Consider the following 22,190-nt stretch of genomic DNA (forward strand, 5'->3'; position numbering starts at 1 on the left):
TAAGTTATGTCACTTGCAGGGACGGAGCTGGTCTTTACAAGATGGGCATTCATCTTACAAGACGGTGTGCTCTGTTGCAGGCTCATTACTACTGATCTAAGCCGGTGAGCGAGCGCAGTGTCGTTGCGTACATCACAGAGTCACAAAGCAGAAACTAGCCCAGCCCCTGAAAGGAAGGTCACTGATGAAGCTTCATTTCAGGTAGGGTGCAGGGGCTGCGGCAGAGACTGCAGCCTCTGCCCCCCGATGACGCTTCGTTTCAGTATCCCAACATGCACTGGAGATTCTCAAACAAAGCATAATCAAAATGTAGTTATGGAAGGATTGGGAATTTTTAGTTACAGTATATTAGAAAATAGTTTAGATTATGGTATTAAATAGATAGAGATTTCACACGAAAATGAATTTGTATTTCAGACAACCCCTTTAAGTTAATCCCGGTGGTAATACTAGCATATACAGCAAGTGACAGCTGAGGCCAGTGATTGACTGCAGCATGCATAGATGCATGGATGCATAGTACATCCTTGCTGCTAAAAAAAGTAAATAAAGACAGACGAGGACCAGCAGACAGTATCAGCGGAGCAGCGTGGGATTTATCAGGTGAGTACCTTTGTGGTCCACCACCATTAATTTCATCTTATTTTGAATACTTAGAATTTACAGCCATTTTTAATATTTTTCAAACAGCATTTCCCCGGGTCTTATTACAAAAAATAACGTCTTCATCTGCACTGGTCACTATGCAAGTATCGAGGGATTCATTCTTTATCTTACCTGATCGTCTAATACTGTGAGGTTGTAAATGAAGATTGACCTCCCACTGAGGAATGTAATGTTTCCTTTAGCCGGAATTAGATCTTCCTCAGCTGGATTTAGCCCTCCATCTATCTGCAAAAACAAGCCAGAAAATGTGAAATGGTCAAATATTATTCTTGCAGATTTACCTATAACATGTGGCACCAATTCAAAATACCATGAAATATGGGAAGTTTAGTTAAAAGCGTTGTCTGGGCAAATAGAAAGTTTGCCGAGCCGCTTGGAGCTGGTAATAATGACAAACGAAATGATATTCAATGGCCGCTACCAACCTGGATCGAGCGCAGGCGGCTCTGTGATCTGCACTGACACAGGAAGTGGAAGGCAAAAAACAAGAAGGTATATACAAAGACAAAACTGCACATCCAAAAACTTTATTACAAAATATAAGATAAATAAAGCACAGCAAATGAAAACACTATAAAACACCAACTGGTGTATACAGCTCAACATACCGAAGTCCAACGTAGTGGACACAAGATCTAGTAAGTGGGTAATATGAAGACAATATACATGTGATAAAAAAGTATGATGTAAACCTACAAATACTGTAGTGTATAGTACACATACCGTATGTTATAGTATAAATCTGCAAGTGGTGAGCGATTCAATAGGGGCTCCATCCCCACCTCCTCTTTCTGGATATGGTTGGCTTACATATGCTCTGAACTTCATTGTTTCATGTGACGTCACATTTGCGCATTTGTTTTCTCTACCTTTTTGTTTAGAATTTTGTTTTTGCTATTACCTGTTTGATCGCTCACTCCTTGCAGGTTTACTTTATAACCTCATATGGTATGTGTACTCTACACTACTTGTAGGTTTACATTGTACTTTTTTATTACATGTATATTTTATTTATATGACTCATGTATTTATTATTGGCTTTATTGGGATGCACTATATCTGGATACAGAATTCTTGAGGATGTGGTTGACCAAATGGTATTTGTTGTGATCTATTTATCTTCTATTTTGTAATAAAGTTCTAGAATTCTGGATGTGCAGTTTTGTGTTTGCATGTACCGTCTTGATTTTTGCTTTGCCTGCTTTGTATAAAATACTAGCACTGCAAATCATGCTCCAGGTTGTGCTCACCGATTATTTTGTTTGATATAGTAAGAGGAGACGTCACCATTCCACCAGCAGCAGGACCACTGCAGACTGTGAATGAATGCAGTGGTCAAGTCACCTGAGCAGCACGTCATAAAAAAATCTGATAGCGCGCTGGTCAAGTTACCTGACCCCTACAGCCAATCACAGGCCGTAGCGGTCCTGATGGTGGTGGAACGGTGATGTCTCATCTTCCTACGTAAGTACAGACTAATGAGTGGCCAAACCTGATCGATGTGAGTGCCAGTTGGTAAGTATCATTTAGTTTGTTATTTTTTACAGCTCCAAGCCCAAGGGGAAATTTTCTTTTTCTCCATATAATAATATATATTAGACAGTAAGATGGTTCAGTATGTAGCTCTTTTTGCAGCACTGGGGCTTGAATTCATGTGTTGAACAGTATATCAATTATCCATGAGCATGCATACGTGTTCTTGGTATTGTAAGGGATCACTCACTCTGGCAATGCTTGAGGCAGGTACTGGTATGAAGTAGCTTGGTGCAAACTGGTAGATTTATTAAAGTTCATAAATCTCCATAGAATATGAAAACAGCCTTTCCTTAGCTTAAAAGGTGAAAATAAACAAAACAATCCACACAGCAGTACTCGTTCAAGATACTGGAAACGAAAAGCTTTCCACAGAGCTTGATAGAACCTGGTCAGCACATACAGGTCTTTGCATCTCTCCACACAGACCCTAAATAAGGAAGCTGGGCTGCCTTAATTAGGCCATTCCAAGGCCTGAAACTGGAGGTATGGGAACAGCCATCCCTCCCAGCTCTAGTGCCCATGCCTAAAACCCGGACCCAAAATCCAGGCCCATTAAAAAATCTCTCAGCAGGATCTATGCTGGAAACTGCTTTTCTGGGTCCTACATCACCAAAGCTAGGTACATCGATGACACATACACTCCATCCAAGACCTTACCACCTACAACCTTATACTATTCACACTACTAAACATACCTTTTGAATTAAAGGGTAATTCCACTAATCTTAAGTGTGTATCTTTGGGAAAAAAACATCTTTGCAATTTACTTGCTGTTTAAATACCCCTCTGTCCTGTTAATATGTCTTATTTTATAACCTTATTATTCACAGCACATTCCAACCAGTCCTGCACTGGCGAATATGTAAGAGAAGTGGTGAAACATGTGCAGTGCTTACAAGCTCCTTTCTACAGAGCTTGCATGTAAAGTACTGAGGTCAACGGGTTTCTGGAGCACACATTTTGATGCTCTTAATCTTAGTCACATTGCTAAAGTCCCACTGTGCTTCTGTTGTTACTAATCTGGCAAGACTGCCTCATAGAGGAGAATTGCATGAAGCAGAAAAGCATGAGGATGCTGCTGGCCTGAACTGTCACTCAAAATAGAGCACCTGCCCCTCTAGCAACCTGGAAGACAGCAGGCTGGGGAGCAGTAAGTGTTTGAGAAAATGAAAACAACCTTTTACGTGATGTTCTTTTAATTAAGACCTTAATATGTATACATTTACATTCATGTGATAGTCTAATGGTCCAGGAGACGCCTGATTTTGTCTAGATTTCAAATTGCCTAAACATTTGTTTGGAAACAAGCATGCAAGCTTGGCTCGTTTGATTGTGTATGCTTTATGGGTGAGTCAGTAGAGCAGACAAACCCAGCTTGGAGATTGCAAGTAGAGCTCGAGCCCTGAAGAAGACTGGTGTGAATGGAGACATTGTGTGTACAGTGATGTAGAATACGATGGTGCTAGTGAGGAAGAAGAAATAAATAGATTTGTTAATTTTTGTCCATTATTAAAATACAGTGTAGCTGAGGTTTTACTCTTTCAGTGGATTATATAGTTAAAGCTGAATTGGTGGCTCAGTGGTTAGCACTGTAGCCTTACAGCGATGGGGTCCTGGGGTAAAATCTCACCATTGACAACATCTGTCAGGAGTTTGTATGTTCTCCCCGTGTTTGTGTGGGTTTCCTCTGGGTAATCCAATTTCCTCCCACACTCCAAAGACATAATGATAGGGAATTTATATTGTGAGCCCCAATGGCATGATAATGATGATAATGATGATGATAATTATGTATGTAAAGTTCTATGGATTTAATGGCGCTATATAATGGAGTAAAATAAATAAATGATGGTAAATTCTGAAACAATACTCCTAACACCCTGAGCAGGAAAAAAGTTTCAATGAAGAAAAGAATGTTTTAACATTTAACGATATCGCTGAGTTGTCAAAAGAAATTCTCAGAGCGATGAAGCTGATCTTACCTCAAAAGTCACAGTCACGCTTCCATAAGTGCCTTTCTCCCTCAGAAGTATGACAGGCAATGACTGGTTTCTACCCCGTGGCTCATTCACTGTGATGAAGGACGACTGATGCGCAAAAAAACAGAGTAGAATATTAGAAACTGTTCAACCATTAAACAAGAAGGACCAAGACAATGACACTTAAGAAAGCTTTAGAAAAGTAAATTGGGGAATCATACCAGGCTTTCTTCCGCTATGACCAATTAGCTCAGAGGAAGAAGCAGACACCTAAAGCGAATGTCCACTTTCTATCACTTTATGCCCAACAGATTGTAGATTTTATTCATAGTGTTCTGAGCATAGACCTAAGGTTCAAAGTCCAGTATATAATAGTCTTCACTATGGATTCTGATTGCACGGAGGCGACTTACAGCTCTGCACATATTAACAAACAAACAGCAATTTTCATATTATATATATTTAAATATTTACTGTATGTATATGTAGTGGGGAAAATAAGTATTTGATACACTGCCAATTTTACAAGTTTAACCACCTACAAAGAATGGAGAGGTCTGTAACTTTTATCATATATACTCTTCACCTGTGAGAGACAACGTTAAAAAAGATCCAGAAAATCACATTGTATGATTTTTACGTAATTAATTTGCATTTTATTGCATGAAATAAGTATTTGACACAATAGAAAAATAGAACTTAACATTTGGTACAAAACCCTTTGTTTGCAATTACAGAGGTCCTTCAAGATTGTTGGAAGACCATTTCCGGTGACTACCTCTTGAAGCTCATCAAGAGAATGCCAAGAGTGTGCAAAGCAGTCATCAAAGCAAAAGGTGGCTACTTTGAAGAACCTAGATTATAAGACATAGTTTCAATTGTTTCACACTTTTTTGTTAAGTATATAATTCCACATGTGTTAATTCATAGTTCTGATGTCTTCAGTGTGAATGTACAATTTTCATATTCAAGAAAATACAGAAAAATCTTTAAATGAGAAGGTGTGTCCAAACTTTTGGTCTGTACTGTATGTATATATCAAAAATTAATTTTGAATCATCTATTTGGAATTTAAAAAAAAACAACTAATTTTTCTGGACATAACAAAGAGTGACCAAGAATTGCCCAGTCGATATTAAGCTGTAACAGTACATTTGTGCAGCCCCTATTTGTTGTCTATGAGGCTGTTAGAAACAGTTCTCCAGACTGTTAAGGGTCTCAGTGGTTGGACCACCATTAATCACTTACAGTGCCTACAAGTAGTATTCAACCCCCTGCAGATTTTGCTGGTTTGATAAGATGCAAATAAGTTAGAGCCTTCAAACTGCAAACGAGAGTAGGTTTTATGAACAGAAGCATAAATCTTACAAACCAAAAAGTTATGTTGCTCAGTTGAATTTTATTAAATTTTAAACATAAAAGTGTGGGTCAATTATTATACAACCCCTATGTTTAATATTTTGTGGAATAACCCTTGTTTGCAATTACAGCTAATAATCGTCTTTTATAAGACCTGATCAGGCCGGCACAGGTCTGTGGAGTTATCTTGGCCCACTCCTCCATGCAGATCTTCTCCAAGTTATCTAGGTTCTTTGGGTGTCTCATGTGGACTTTATTCTTGAGCTCCTTCCACAAGTTTTCAATTGGGTTAAGGTCAGGAGACTGACTAGGCCACTCCAACACCTTGACTTTTTCCCTCTTGAACCAGGCCTTGGTTTTCTTGGCTGTGTGCTTTGGGTCGTTGTCTTGTTGGAAGATGAAATTACGACCCATCTTAAGATCCTTGATGGAGGAGCGGAGGTTCTTGGCCAAAATCTCCAGATAGGCCGTGCTATCCATCTTCCCATGGATGCGGACCAGATGGCCAGGCCCCTTGGCTGAGAAACAGCCCCAGAGCATGATGCTGCCACCACCATGCTTGACTGTAGGGATGGTATTCTTGGGGTCGTATGCAGTGCCATCCAGTCTCCAAACGTCACGTGTGTGGTTGGCACCAAAGATCTCGATCTTGGTCTCATCAGACCATAGAACCTTGAACCAGTCTGTCTCAGAGTCCTCCAAGTGATCATGAGCAAACTGTAGACGAGCCTTGACATGACGCTTTGAAAGTAAAGGTACCTTACGGGCTCGTCTGGAACGGAGACCATTGCGGTGGAGTACGTTACTTATGGTATTGACTGAAACCAATGTCCCCACTGCCATGAGATCTTCCCGGAGCTCCTTCCTTGTTGTCCTTGGGTTAGCCTTGACTCTTCGGACAAGCCTGGCCTCGGCACGGGAGGACACTTTCAAAGGCTGTCCAGGCCGTGGAAGGCTAACAGTAGTTCCATAAGCCTTCCACTTACGGATGATGCTCCCAACAGTGGAGACAGGTAGGCCCAACTCCTTGGAAAGGGTTTTGTACCCCTTGCCAGCCTTGTGACCCTCCACGATCTTGTCTCTGATGGCCTTGGAATGCTCCTTTGTCTTTCCCATGTTGACCATGTCTGAGTGCTGTTCACAAGTTTGGGGAGGGTCTTAAATAGTCAGAAAAGGCTGGCAAAAGAGATCTTTAATCCACACATGTGAAGCTCATTATTCTTGGTGCCTGAACTACTTCTTAATACTTTAGGGGGACCAAACAGAATTCTTGTGGTTTGAGGGGTTGAATAATAAATGACACTCTGAATTAACTTTTAACGTTTTAAAAAAAAAAAAAAAAAAACACAAAAACAAAATTTGCTGCAGTGCATTTCCCACTTCCAGGCTGATCTACAGTACAAATGTCACAATGCCAAGTTAATTCCGCATGTGTCAACTAGCTAAATCTGCAGGGGGTTGAATACTACTTGTAGGCACTGTAAGTGATCACTTTTCCTTTGCAAGGGGACAATCCTTCAAATATGTATTGATAGCTGTGTACAGTATCCTGGATCTTTTTGAGAGTGCAAAGCAATGTTTTACATGTGATATTCTGTTATCTTTCCTAAACCCTAATAAAATATTCATGAATCACTACAATAGATGCTGCTTCTGGGCAATCATGTTTAATTTATTTAATACAAACTGATTGTCAAAAGTAAATGATAAAGAACAAAGACAAAACAATGACGGCTTTGATATGCTCAAACTTGTAATACTAAAACATTTCTTTCAAATCTTCAGAAGCATGTATTGGAGTTTGAGTCACCTCTGGGCCGAGACTACACTCAAGCTTCATATCATCTTTGGTGTGAATAATCTCACACTCTTTATTCTGACATGTATATGCTTTTCTTCAGCAGGGACAAGGAAGCTGGTCAGAGTCGATAGGAAGATGGACGGAGCTAAATACAAGTCAATCCAGGATGAAAACCTGTTAGATGCTGCAAAAGACTTGAGACTGGGCCATAGGTTCACCTTCCAGCAGGATAACAACCCTAAACATACTGCCAGAGCTACAATAGATAGTTTAGATAAAAGGATATTCATGCGTCAGAGTGGCCCAGTCACAGTCCAGACCTAAATCCCATTGAGAATCTGTGGCAAGACTTGAAAATTACTGATCACAGACGCTCTCCATCCAATCTCACTGAGCTACAGCTAGTTTGCAAAAAATAATGGGCACAAAATTTCAGCATCTAGATGTGCAAATCTGGTACCCAAAACACTTGCAGCAGTAAATGCAGGGACAGGTGGTCCTACCAAATGACGAGACTGCAGGGGCCTGAATACAAATGCACATCGCAATTTCTAGATTTATATTTTTAAAACATTTAGAAAACAATGTATCATTTCCTTTACCCTTCACAAATACTTCCTACTTTGTGTTGGTATATCACATAAAATTCCAATAAAATACATTTAAGTTTGTGGGCGCAACATAAAAATAGTGGGAAAGTTCACAGGGTGTGAATACTTTTTCAAGGCACTGTACCTGTAATATGGCTGATAAATGTAATGTATACAGAGCTTTAGTACTACGATATACACTGTCATTCTTGAGATCAATGTATAAACAGTATAAGCTTCTAGTCTGCCCCTGGTGGTGGCAGCAGACAGCCAAAATATGACTAATGTCTAATTAACGGTAACTCTGTATCTATGCATATAGAGTTACAAATCTCTATAAAGGGGTATATTTATTTTAACAATAAATAAAATATGTATATGAAAATAATTGAAAACTACCCAAACAATTTTAAACATTTGGGAGAAGGGGGTGGATTTACTATCAAAGGAATTTTTTTAAAGTCAGTTTTGTTTGTGGCTATTTTACCATTATTTGCGCCAAAACATGTCACCCGATTTTTTATAAATTTGGTGCATCTATAAATCTAGCACTTCTCATAAGCTTTTTTTTCACTTTCTTCTCCATCCCCCTTTACTAAAGTGAAAATTGTAACTCTTTTTGCGATGTTTTTATAAAGTCTGGCTTAAACCTTAATTGTATCACTAACCATTTCCGCTTTATACCCACTTTTAAAAAGTGGTAAGAGAGGTGTAAAACAGCACAAAGTTGCACATTGCAACAAATTATACAAAAAGACAAACTGTTGCAAATACCTTGATGCACTCCCCTAATGAGTCTGATCTCTTGCAACCAAAGGCTTCACCAAAACTTAAAGGCAATGTTAAGAATTTCAGTATCTGGTTTATAATGTATACAATATATCATGTATTCCATATGACAATTATATAGCCTGCCTACCATATTAATAGAGATAATTCCGAAGGCATTGTCATTGGACAATATGGTGACTGTGGCGACTTTCTGAGCTCCGAGATTCGTGTTCGGTGGAGGATTCTGGAAACAAAAGAACGACAAATAATTAGTTCATGCACAAAGAATGCTTCACTTTTCCCATGTCAAGTAATGTTCACAAGTAAGCGAAGGAAGGAGACACAATGCAAACAGTCCAGGGTGACAGTATGGAATAGTGTCATGTACCTTGAGAAGATGTGTATGAGTGTATTCAGGAGACCATTAATCACACACTGACAGTCTATTACTGGCACCATAGAAATAAGGAATAAGGAATAAAATATTCAGGGGCCATACAATGTTAAACATTTCTAGTGATGGCAACAATGTAACATTTGTGCTGCTCTTGTACTATAAGCTACTATCGTGAGATGCGCTGTAATGCACACAGGTATAGCCATATTAATAAATACATTATATATGGAGTACCGGCTGGGATAACCATACAAAATAATGACTGCAGCTTTGTAAATGTCACAATTATATTTAAAGTATTGCAATAATTGTGATATGTCACAGCAACATGTCAGAAACTTTTAATGGCGCACGCCACTCATAAGATGCACCAAATTCATTAGGTGGCGTGTATTAATTTGGCGCATCTTATTCCTGCACATTCCTCATTAAAACTGGTGTACGAAACACCAGTCTTAATTAATCAGGGCCCATGTGCCCTGGTGCCATCACTGTGTGGCTTTTAGTTATAGATGTCAGTGTCTCCAAAGATTTCTAAGCTAAATGTTGACAGTGCTTACACAGGCATAAAGGGGTTCTTCAGCCTTGGGGTACAAGTCTGCAGTCACTCTATGTGACTGCAGATTTGTGATCCCTTACAGTGAGCGCAGTGTGTTGTCAAGATTTCCTGGCGTCGGGAACAATTGGTCACGTGGCCACAAATATGAGATTTGCATACTCCTGGCCACATTCCGACTAGACGTGTCCAGCCTCTCTCAATTCACTTTAATTGAGTAAGGCTGCACACGTCTAGTCGGCACGTGGACAACATGTATGCAAATCGCATACTTGCAGTCACGCGCCCGCCAGCTCATAGCACCAGAAGATCCTGACAGTGTGAACACTGTGTGCTGTTAGGATTCACAAGTCTGCAGCTACAAAGAGAGAATGCAGACTTGTATTCCAAGGTCAGAAAACCCCTTTAAAGAGGTATTCTAGTCTACAAAATTTATCATGTATCCACTTAAGTAAACTGATAAATTGATGCTTGATCGCACTGGTCAAATTCACTTCTGGCCAGTGGTGAGACCCACATTCATTTAAAGTTTATGGCTGATCCAACTGATAATTTTTGTACACTGAATACCCCTAAAGCCTGCTGAATACCTCTCAGATTCACAGTCCGTATATAGAATGTGATTTCCAGTCCGGTAAGGGGACCCGTGGACGATCTAGAAATTGTGATCAGCAATTGGAATCTGATTTTGATTTGCTACCATCCTTACTTTTTAACATGACCATATAATTCCATGTAGACATCCAAGTTAATGTAAGACACACTAAAGGTATTTGCATTCCTTCAGGTACCTGCCTGAAAAAGGGCTAAAAAATACATAAAAAAGAATGGACAGATGTACAGCAATGTCAAAATTCGTTGCTGTGCATGTTCCATCTTTTGCCGCTTCTTTTAATTGTTTCAGGCTTTGAAAGCGATGAAGAATTTAAAAGAAGTGTCTGTAACATTCTTCTGCTGCCACTATTTTATATATAAGATGTTAAAAAAAAAGATGCAGGTGGCAAAATCACGGCAAAAGACGTCTAAAAAGGTGTAAGAAAAGGAGCTTCAGGTAAAACACCATCGGCCTTTTTAATGAAGCATCTTCCTATATCAAAAACAATGCAGGTACACCAGAGTCTAAGAGGCCATGTTGTCACACCCTTAGGCCCCTTCTAATGTCTGGGTTTGCAGTACGTGTGGTATCCGTTATTTTTCACGGATGCCACACGTACCAATTCTAAAACCTATGTGCTGTGCATATGTCCGTCTTTTACCGGCAGCACGGATGACAAGGGTCAAAATAAGTCAATGGGTCCATGTAAAACACGTACAGCACACGTACGTATTTTATATGGGTGTGTGAAGGAGGCTTTAAAGAGTTAAATATGTGCCATTTATCTCCAATGCCATGCAAGTTAATGCATGTATGCCCCTTTTCACATGCAGCAGAAATTTTCCACATGCATTTTTCTTGCTGCTGTAGATAATAATCTACTGCAGAAATAAGTGATGATAGCCCACAATGTCAGCAAACAGACCATTTTATAAAGCCTCTCTCCTCTCTTCTTGAATGTACATGTGGTGAGTATAACTTATCATATTATTTCTACTAACCGGTAATATCAAAAGGAAATGAAATAACTCGTCCGCCTCTGGCAAATCATCATCGCATACAGAAATATAGACAGTTCGATTTCTCTCCCAGTCGGGTATGAATGCAGCAGTAGCAATTGCTATAAAGTCTCCAGTATTTTCCTCTTGTAGCTATTACATAAGTAAAAGAAATGTGTTTACACGGAGAGACGTAGTATTCACAATAGTTTATAATATACCGCTACATAGATCCCCTCACTTGCGCTTGTAATACTGGAGCACATATGCACCGCAAATACATGTCCACATAGTGTGATTGTTAAATCGCTGCATTGTTATGCAGGTACACAATAATTTTACCTGTAACCAAAACCAAATAGCCATTAAAGAGTTATTTCCATCTTCACAGATGTACTGGTATATTGTAGGATAGTGCATGTAAGTACAAACACTTTTACATATTACTGCTTACTAACCACTGAAATCATGGGTCCCCATAGTAGAAGTTCTAAGTGCCTCCCCCCTCCTCCGATAAGAAAAAGGAATATTCGGCTGGGTCACAGAAGATCATATTTCACAACTTTGAAGCCCTTACACAGTAATTTTCCTACTATTGAAGCCCCGAGAGTCCCCTCTCATTGCCCCAATACAGTAGGATGCCAACAAAAGTGCACCCCAAACACAACATGATACCCCCACAGTGAATTTCTGCACTCGCACAGTATGATGACTCTGCTGTACTCCCCCAGCAAGGTATGGTGACCCAACTGTTACCCCAAAACAGCCCTCCATACAGTATAATGGTCCGAACATAACAGCCCTCACAGTATGATGACCCCAACACAACCCTCCACACTGTATGATGGCCCCACTATCCTTCCAAACAGTATAATGGCTCCCACACAACCCTCCAAAGAGCATAATGGCCCTCACACAGTCCCCCAAACGGCATGATGACCCCCACACAGCCGTCCGCAAAGTATGATAGTCAAACAATTCAAACCTTCAAACTGTATAATTGCTTGCATACAGTATAATGGCCCCAGTTGTCCTCCCAACAGTATAATGCCCCCAACAAAGCCCTGAAAACAGTATAATGGCCCCCCACAAAGCCCTGCAAACAATAAAATGGCCCCACATATCTCTGCAAACAGTATAATGACCCCCCACATAGCCCTGCAAACAATATAATGGCCCCCTACATAGTCCAATAGTATGACAGCCCCCACATAGTCCTGCAAATATTATAATAGCCCCCACATAGCATAATGGGCCTCACATAGCCCTTCAAATAGTATAATGGCCCCCAAATAGCCTTCCATATAGTATAATGGGCCCCATATAGCCCTACATATAGTATAATGGACCCCACATTGCCCTCCATGTAGTATAATGAGCCCCCATTGGCCTCCATGTAGTATAATGTACCCACGTTGCAATTCACATAGTATAATGCGCCTCCGTATACTGTAGTAAAATGCGCCCCCATTGCCCTTTATATGGTATAAAGCGTCCCCATTGCACTTCATATAGTATAATGCACCTCCTTAAAGTATAATGCACCTCCATATAGTATATTGTGCCCCCATTGCACTTCATATAGGATAATGTGCCTCCATATAGTATAATGCGGCACACAATGTAGTTATTGATTACAAAAAAAAAATACTCACCTCCCCTCAGTCTCTTGCTGCTCCGGTCTCCTCAGCATGTGGCCTGAAGCATCGCACATCTCCGCGCAGTGGGCGCCATGAAGTGAGGTCATTACGCCCGCCGCGCTGAGACGACAAATCTCAGACATTGAGGATAATCATTGCTTTCAACTATGCATGTTCTGCTGTCTAGCAGAGGTGGTCGGTCGCAAAGGCAACGAACTGTAAACAAAATTGTTAATATCTAAACAACGGATGAAAATTTTAATAAACAGTAAATTGTAAAAGTTGCTTGTATTTATAATGACTAACCCGACAATATCCATCCATTTATGAAGATGGGAATAACAATTTAAAAATCACTTTTAGAACATATTCACATGTTGCATATTTGCGTGGACTTTTTCTTGTGGATTTGCGTGCATAAAAACAGCAGCCTAATCCAGCATTAGCTAAATAAAGTAAATAAACAAAAGAAAAATTTGGTCAAGAAATTGACATGCTGTGCAGATTTTAAAACCCTCCAATTCTTCATGTAGAATTCTTTCCGGTTTTAACCCTTTGCGAAGCAATAAGCAAAATTTGCCAGCAAAATTTGCATGTCATATGTGTGCATATTGCAGTGGATTTTTCTGCGCATTTTCAGCTGAAACATGATGGCCATGATGTCCTCACGTAGTGAAATACTGTAGCCATTTTTTTTTTTGCAGAAAATCTGCTGCGTTTAAAGGGGTTGTCCAGCATTTTTTACTATGAGCCTAAAAAGAGGTAACTACCTGCTGTTCTACCCGGTGCCAGCTCAGACCCATTACAGACCGCTCCTGACGGCGATTCAGCTGCTCCACGTCAACATAGCAGCTCTTCTTCTTCTGAGCTGTTCTGTCAACAGGACGTGACAGATGATATCATGCTGATTTACAGCCGGTTTCCCCCAGTTGTTTCAGACAGCTGCCCGCTGCCTATCAGCATGACATCGGCAGTCACGTCCCGTCAACAAAACAGAGCGGAAGAGAACATGCGGCTCTGGCGACTTGACATCAGCGGAAGCCGCTGAATCACTTGCAGAAGAGGTCTGTGACCCCTCTGAGATTGGAATCAGGCAAAACAGGCAGGTTGTTAACAACTACCCGACTGCGAGTTCATAGGGCCATAGTTAAAAAAAAAAAAGAAACGTCCTGGTCCTGGATAACCCCTTTAAGGGGAACCTGTTATGCAAAAAATGCTATTAATCTTCAGGTTAATTAATAGTGCTCTAAAGTCGTGCGACCGCTGCTCTGAGACCCCTGCAGCATCAATAGCTAAAAAAATAATAAAAATGTTAAAAAAAATATATATATATTATACTCACCTTCAGATGGCCCCGGGTCTCCTTAGCGATGCGTCCGGTATCTTCGGCGGCTCCCGGTGCTCTAAAAAGGACCTTCCATGACGTCATTTAGTCATGTGATGGTCACGCGACCATCACCTGACCGCTGACATCAGCGGTCGCGTGACCATCACATGACTAAATGACGTCACAGAAGGTCCTTGCAGACCACCGCCAGAAGCCAAGGAGACAGCAGCGCAGTTTAGAGGAGACTGGGGGGGGGGCACCAGAAAGGTGAGTATAAGCTTTTTTTTTATTTTATTCTTTTTTTTTAACAGGTACTATGGTACCCCAGGTCTGGAGGAGAGTCTCCTCTTCTCCAGACCCGGGTACCATCCGCACATTGAATCGCATAATATAGGCATGTGCACATGTAATCATGCGGATGTTATGTGGTCCAATGGAAGTCAATGGCGGCTAAAACGCCGCGATTACGCAAAATTAATGGTAGTGCTGCGGATTTTTCCGCAATGATAATCTGCAGCAGAAATTTCCGCAGCATGTGCACAGCACATACGGATTATCATTGGGGAACATGGCAGACCTTTTATTAAGTGTTTTTTTAAGCGTTTCTGTGGCGGAATTTCCGCTGCGGAAACGCTTAAAAAACGCATAGTGGGCACACAGCCTTTTCAGTCACTTGTAAGTACATAGTGATCGGCGGCTGTAACCATGCCCGGCTCTGACTGACAGCAGTGAATCAGTGTGGAGAAAATCTAGATGACCATGACAGGTCTTTGGTTATATTGCTATCATGAACCAACAAGGGCTTAATTGTGAATTTAACCTAAAAATAACTAAGATGTTAACACTGATTAAATATAGATTAGTGGCGCTGGTCTGCTTTCAGCAGAGATTATGCCAATTTACTGCAATAAATTGGACACACATTTCCTGCACTTTCAGCATTAGAAGAGCTCTACAGTAATGCTCAGAAAGTAAATGTGCACAGTCACAGCAAATACACAGCTCAAAAAAATAAAGGGAACATTTAAACAACAGAATATAACTCCAAGTAAATCAAACTTTTGTGAAATCAAACTGTCCACTTAGGAAGCAACACTGATTCACAATCAATTTCACATGCTGTTGTGCAAATGGAATAGACAATAGATGGAAATTATTGCCAATTATCAAGACACCCTCAATAAAGGAGTGGTTCTGCAGGTGGGGACCACAGACCACATCTCAGTACCAAAGCTTTCTATCTGATGTTTTGGTCACTTTTGAATTTTGGTTGTGCTTTCACTCTCGTGGTAGCATGAGACCGACTCTACAACCCACAGAAGTTGCTCAGGTAGTGCAGCTCATCCAGGATGGCACATCAATGCGAGCTGTGGCAAGAAGGTTTGCTGTGTCTTTCAGAGTAGTGTCCAGAGGCTGGAGGCGCTAACAGGAGACAGGCCAGTACACCAGGAGACGTGGAGGGGGCCGTAGGAGGGCAACAACCCAGCAGCAGGACCACTACCTCCGCCTTTGTGCAAGGAGGAACAGAAGGAGAACTGCCAGAGTCCTGCAAAATGACCTCCAGCAGGCCACAAATGTGCATGTGTCTACACAAACGGTTAGAAACTGGCTCCATGTGGGTGGTATGAGGGCCCGATGTCCACAGCTCAACACCGTGCAGGACGCTTGGCATTTGCAACAGAACACCAGGATTGGCAAAGTTGTCACTAGTGCCCTGTGCTCTTCACAGATGAAAGCAGGTTCACACTGAGCACATGTGACAGACGTGACAGAGTCTGGAGACGCCGTGGAGAGCGATCTGCTGCCTGCAACATCCTTCAGCATGACCAGTTTGGCCGTGGGTCAGTAATGGTGTGGGGTGGCATTTCTTTGGAGGGCCGCACAGCCCTCCATGTGCTCGCCAGAAGTAGCCTGACTGCCATTAGGTACCGAGATGAGATCCTCAGACCCCTTGTGAGACCATATGCTGGTGCGGTTGGCCCTGGGTTCCTCCTAATGCAGGACAATGCCAGACCTCATGTGGCTGGAGTGTGTCAGCAGTTCCTGCAAGATGAAGGCATTGAAGCTATGGACTGGCCCGCCCGTTCACCAGACCTGAATCCGATTGAGCACATCTGGGACATCATGTCTCGCTCCATCCACCAACGTCACGTTGCACCACAGACTGTCCAGGAGTTGGCGGATGCTTTAGTCCAGGTCTGGGAGGAGATCCCACAGGAGACCATCCGCAACCTCATCAGAAGCATGCCCAGGCGTTGTAGGGAGGTCATACAGGCACGTGGAGGCCACACACAATACTGAGCCTCATTTTGACTTGTTTTAAGGACATTACATCAAAGTTGGATCAGCCTATAGTGTGTTTTTCCACTTTAATTTTGGGGGTGACTCCAAATCCAGGCCTCCATCGGTTAATAAATTAGATTTCCATTGATGATTTTTGTGTGATTTTGTTGTCAGCACATTCAACTTTGTACAGAACAAAGTATTAAATGAGAATATTTCATTCATTCAGATCTAGGATGTGTTATTTGAGTGATCCCTTTATTTTTTTGAGCAATGTAAAATGAAAAAAAAAAAAAGAGCAGATTGGTAATTGTATCCATATTTAATACTATACATATTTATCACTTTTTACAAATAAATACTATAAAGTGGTGATAATGAATAGACACCTGGTGCAATCTGCACACATTATGTAATACCCTTATGTTCTCTTACCAGGACTATTGCAGTGATGTTAACAGGGACTCCCGTCCTTTCAATCACCAGACGTATGACTGTAGTCGCAGTTTCATTTACAAAAAATTCAGTTTGTCCAGCAAATTGCACTTGTGTTTGTCCTGATATGGCCGTGACTAATAATGCTAAGAAAATAAGTGCAGTGGAAGGAGCAGAGGGCATCCCTGAAAGAGAAAGAAAACAGACTCTGAAAACACTCATTCTAAACTAGGATAAATAGGTATTAAAGCAAACGTCTGAAACCCTATATGATCTCGTAAATGACAATATGGCGGAGGCAGAACATTGACGGTCACCATTTGTGTGATTTGTTCTGTGACTTGTGTCCACATGACTATTTTAGAGCTTTGATTTTGCGTAAAAAAGCCATTTCACAAAGAAATTACAGGTGCATCTCACAAAATTAGAATATCATCAAAAAGTTTATTTATTTCAGTTCTTCAATACAAAAAGTGTAACTCATATATTATATAGAGTCATTACAAACAGAGTGATCTATTTCAAGTGTTTATTTCCATTAATGTTGATGATTATGGCTTACAGCCAATGAAAACACAAAAGTCATTATCTCAGTAAATTAGAATACTTTATAATAACAGCTTGAAAAATGTTTTTAAAATCCGAAATGTTGGCCTACAGAAATGTATGTTCAGTAAATGCACTCAATACTTGGTCGGGGCTCCTTTTGCATCAATTACTGCATCAATGCGGTTTGGCATGGAGGCGATCAGCCTGTGGCACTGCTGAGGTGTTATGGAAGCCCAGGTTGCTTTGATAACAGCCTTCAGGTCATCTGCATTGTTGGGTCTGGTGTCTCTCTTCTTCCTCTTGACAAAACCCCATAGATTCTCTATGGGGTTAAAGTCAGGCGAGTTTGTTGGCCAATCAAGCACAGTGATACTGTTGTTTTTAAACCAGGTATTGGTACTTTTGGCAGTGTGGACAGGTGCCAAGTCCTGCTGGAGAATGAAATGTCCATCTCCATAAAGCTTGCCTGCAGAGGGAGGCATGAAGAGCTCTAAAATTTCCTGGCAGACGGCTGTGCTGACTTTGGTCTTGATAAAACACAGTGGACCTACACCAGCAGATGACATGGCTCCTCAAACCATCACTAATGGTGGAAACTTCACACTAGACCTCAAGCAGCTTGGATTGTGGCCTCTCCTCGCTTCCTCCAGACTCTGGGACCTTAATTTCCAAATGAAAATTGGAACTCTGGGACCTTGTGGAGTGTGTCAATGACTGCCTTCTGGACATCTGTCAACTCAGCAGTGTTCCCAAAGATTGTGGAGCCTACTGACACAGACTAAGGGAACTTTTTAAACACGTAGGAAGCATTTGCAGGTGTTGTTTTGTTAATTATTTTAATTTAGTGAGATAATGACTTTTGTGTTTTCATTGGCTGTAAGCCATAATCATCAACATTAACAGAAATGAACACTTGAAATAGATCACTCTGTTTGTAATGACTCTATATAATATATGAGTTTCACTTTTTGTATTGAGGAACTGAAATAAATTAACTTTTTGATAATATTCTAATTTTGTGAGATGCACCTGTATCTACAAATCATAGTCCCATGCAACTTGAATTAAACTCTGTGGCAACTGAGCCGCATGCAACTTGTGACCAGCAACGGAAAACAAAACGCATTTGAAAACATATTTGACTCTGTGTTACAGTCACATTAGGTCACAGGTCACAATACAAACCCATAGGAAATTATTAGATGTGTGTATGCCACAACTAAAACAAAAGGATCAGACGTGTTAAAATCCACCAGTCTGATCGTAAAACCCTTTATACAAATGAAGTGTTTGGCTAGGAACAACAATATCATTGTGATGGGTCGACACTAAGTTAATTGTCACATTTAATCAGTGTCTGCTGGATTCTTACTACCCAGCTAAATGTAGAGGTCTCTCCTTATTTATGTATTGTAAGAAATGTCAATCAAGCTGAGAAGGACCTCCCCTTCTCCCCAAGATTATTATTCTCCTGTCTCTTTTTTACATGGTGCAGTGTTTTAGAGTAAGGCAACGGCCCCACTATCAGTATTTGGTCAGTATTCAGTCAGTATTTTTTCTCAGGAGTGGAAGCCAAAACCAGGTGAGTCACCAATTCTGCATTTATCACCCACTCCTGGATTTGTCTCTCACTTCTGAGAAAAAATACTGACCCAATACTGACCAAATACTGATAGTGGGGCTGTGGCCTAAACATAGATGTCTGCAATGAGGGCACCTGTAATTTCCAGAATGAATCAGCTGACATGCTACCTTTAGGTTGTATGCACGCGGAGTCTCATGTAAACAAATAAGAAAAAAAGAGGATAGCACTCACCGGTCCATAAAACATACTCCTTTATTGTATCACTTTAAAAGCAACATGAGGGCTAGACAGCGGAACACTATTCCAGTCCAGCGGAACACTATTCCAGTCCAGCGGAACACTATTACAGTCCAGCGGAACACTATTACAGTCCAGCGGAACACTATTACAGTCCAGCGGAACACTATTCCAGTCCAGCGGAACACTATTCCAGTCCAGCGGAACACTATTACAGTCCAGCGGAACACTATTACAGTCCAGCGGAACACTATTCCAGTCCAGCGGAACACTTTTCCAGTCCAGCGGAACACTATTACAGTCCAGCGGAACACTATTCCAGTCCAGCGGAACACTATTACAGTCCAGCGGAACACTATTCCAGTGCAGGAATAGTGTTCCGCTGTCTAGCCCACATGTTGCTTTTAAAGTGATACAATAAAGGGGTATGTTTTATGGACCGGTGAGTGCTATCCTCTTTTTTCTTATTTGTTTACATGATATCATTGACTACTTTTTCTGGATAAGCACCCGGTACCAAAGGGAGAGGTGTCGCATGTCTCTTTGCAATTTTCTGCCCCGTACAAAGGTGCCGGTTTTCTGTTTTCTCATGGTGTATGCACGCAGAGTCTTTTTGCTGAGTTTTCGGAGCATAACCTAGTTTTGAGATTTGGAGGACAATTTGAAGAGTTTCCATTCAGTTTATGGAAACAGGAATCAGCACTCCGTTAACGAGGTGCACGTGGAGTAAAAGGAGAGAGGAAGTAATTTCCAGCACTCACGTGTTCAATGAATAATTGCTCTTTTATTTCATTGCTCCAAAGGACGTTTCAGCCTGTCCCAGGCTTTTTTCAACAAAAACACGTCAGTGTCGGGAATTACTTCTTTTCTGCATTCAGTTTATGACCCATGAACTCTTTGAAAAACCCTGTGAGCACATAATCTTAAGCGTTTGTGCAGGTCATTTTTTTTTTTTCAGGAAGTCAAAAACAACAAGTTTTCAAGTGAAAACCGCTTAAAAAAGCTCTCTTTTATGGAGTATAAGGCTATGTTCACACATTGTGTTTTTGAAGCGTTTATAATGCAAATTGTAAGCTGCTTATTACAGTACAAGCAAAACTTATGAGATTTCAGACACGCACACTTTTTTTTCCTGACTGAGTTTGACAACTGCAGCATTTTTGAAATCTGCAACATGTCAATTCTTTAAACATTTTTGCAGCATTTTTTCGCCAATAGAAAACCATGAGAAAATTAAAAAGCGCTGCAAAAAATGGAGCAACGTTTTCCCAGCGTGAGTTGGATACTAAGGCCACGGCCCCACTATCAGTATTTGGTCAGTATTCGGTCAGTATTTTTTCTCAGGAGTGGGAGCCAAAATCAGGTGAGGAACAATCAGAGAAAAGGTATAATAGAAACAAGTCACCAATTCTGCATTTATCACCCACTCCTGGTTTTTGCTCCCACTCCTGACCAAACACTGATAGTGGGGCCGTCGCCTTAAGCTAATTTTATAACACGTGTGCAGTACACAGAGCATACATGTATTCTGCACAAAAAAACCTGCAAAAAAAGCAACAAAAATGCCACGGAAATGTTGAAATCAGGCGTTTTCAACGCAGTGTTTTTGCTGCCAAGAGAGCAATCTGAACATAGCCTTTTTTTCATTTTGAAGAGGTTTTTTTTGAGTGATTTTTTTCCAGTGTCTTTCGGACAGGACCTCCAAAAGACACCTCAAAAAATTCTGTGTACACATACCATAAAGCTGTCCATTATCTAGTGTGGCCTAATACTACTATAATGCTAAAATTTGCATTCACAGAATGCTGCTCTGAATCTCAAGAGCCCAGTACTTAATGCAACCAATACATAGAACATTCTCACAAAAGAAAACCCAGTGGATACAATAATTTCTTCTATAAGTGATACAGCAGTAGCAAAAAGTAGAAATACATAGACTTTGGGTGTACTTACTACTGTATGTGCCGGTGTCTTCCCTGAGTGAGCAGAGCAAGTAATTAATACCAGCGGCAGAACCTTTTCCAGGGATGCTAACAATGTCTTACGTTACAAGTCTTCTATTTCTAAGACTAATGGATGTTGGAGACTATGCAATTACTCCTGTTCTAAGAGAGGTTTCATAATTATTATCAATAATTCACTAAAACCTTCTCCCTCTTAGCGGCCACTCATGGTCTCTGCCTTCACATTTTTTGCGGCTCAGTTATATAATTAAGTGTTGATAATATTACAATAATTTTGCAGAAATTCATTTATACAATCGAGTATTTCTGGCAGGGTCTAGCTCATGGCATCAGACATTTGTAGGTACTATACATATTTTATCCCAGTGAATATATATGGCAATCTATGTTGGGTGGGCTATGACCAGGACACACACCAAAAGCTAGAGTTTTCTTAATGAAACTTCATGAATCAATATCAACAAACAAACTCAAGCTGAATCAGCCCAGTTTCAAGGAAGATATGAATACAATTATTAAAATGAAATCATTTTTATTTCCAATAAATTGTTAAAAAAAATAATTTATATATAAAAAACAGGTACTTTCAAAAATCACAAACTCAAATCTCAATTACAAGCTTGTATAATTATAGTAGGCTGTCTCCTTTAATATTAACAGTGTCAAGATACTCTAATATCCATTTCTATTGCACTCATTCCCTAACAATAAGGTGCTGAAAACAAGATTTTTAATATAAATTATATCCCCTTAGTCAAAAATTCAGAGACCTAAAGTGCAAGTGCAAAAAAGTTTTTCCTCTCTGTATAAAAAGTACACTGCTCAAAAAAATAAAGGGAACACTCAAATAACACATCCTAGATCTGAATGAATGAAATATTCTCATTGAATACTTTGCTCTGTACAAAGTTGAATGTGCTGA

General features: G+C 40.5%; 1 protein-coding gene across 4 annotated transcripts in view; it reads right to left on the bottom strand.

Moving 5' to 3' along the window:
• The window catches only part of ADGRV1 (adhesion G protein-coupled receptor V1), a 627,077-nt gene that overhangs the window by 530,139 nt on the left and 74,748 nt on the right, over positions 1-22,190 (bottom strand). For all 4 annotated transcript variants that reach the window (XR_012320105.1, XM_073678624.1, XM_073678616.1 and 1 more), the window contains 5 exons: positions 16,934-17,118; positions 11,252-11,401; positions 8,851-8,946; positions 4,185-4,289; positions 778-891 (listed from right to left, as the gene is read on the bottom strand). Coding sequence is in view for 3 of the 4 variants with exons in the window: in XM_073678624.1 (XP_073534725.1) it covers positions 778-891; positions 4,185-4,289; positions 8,851-8,946; positions 11,252-11,401; positions 16,934-17,118 (650 nt within the window). In the remaining variant the exon portion in view is untranslated. The remainder of the gene's footprint in view (positions 1-777; positions 892-4,184; positions 4,290-8,850; positions 8,947-11,251; positions 11,402-16,933; positions 17,119-22,190) is intronic.

The sequence above is a fragment of the Phyllobates terribilis genome, unplaced genomic scaffold (genome assembly GCF_046119375.1).
Source record: "Phyllobates terribilis strain yellow unplaced genomic scaffold, ASM4611937v1 Scaffold_1__5_contigs__length_1240528914, whole genome shotgun sequence".
Lineage (NCBI taxonomy): Eukaryota > Metazoa > Chordata > Amphibia > Anura > Dendrobatidae > Phyllobates > Phyllobates terribilis.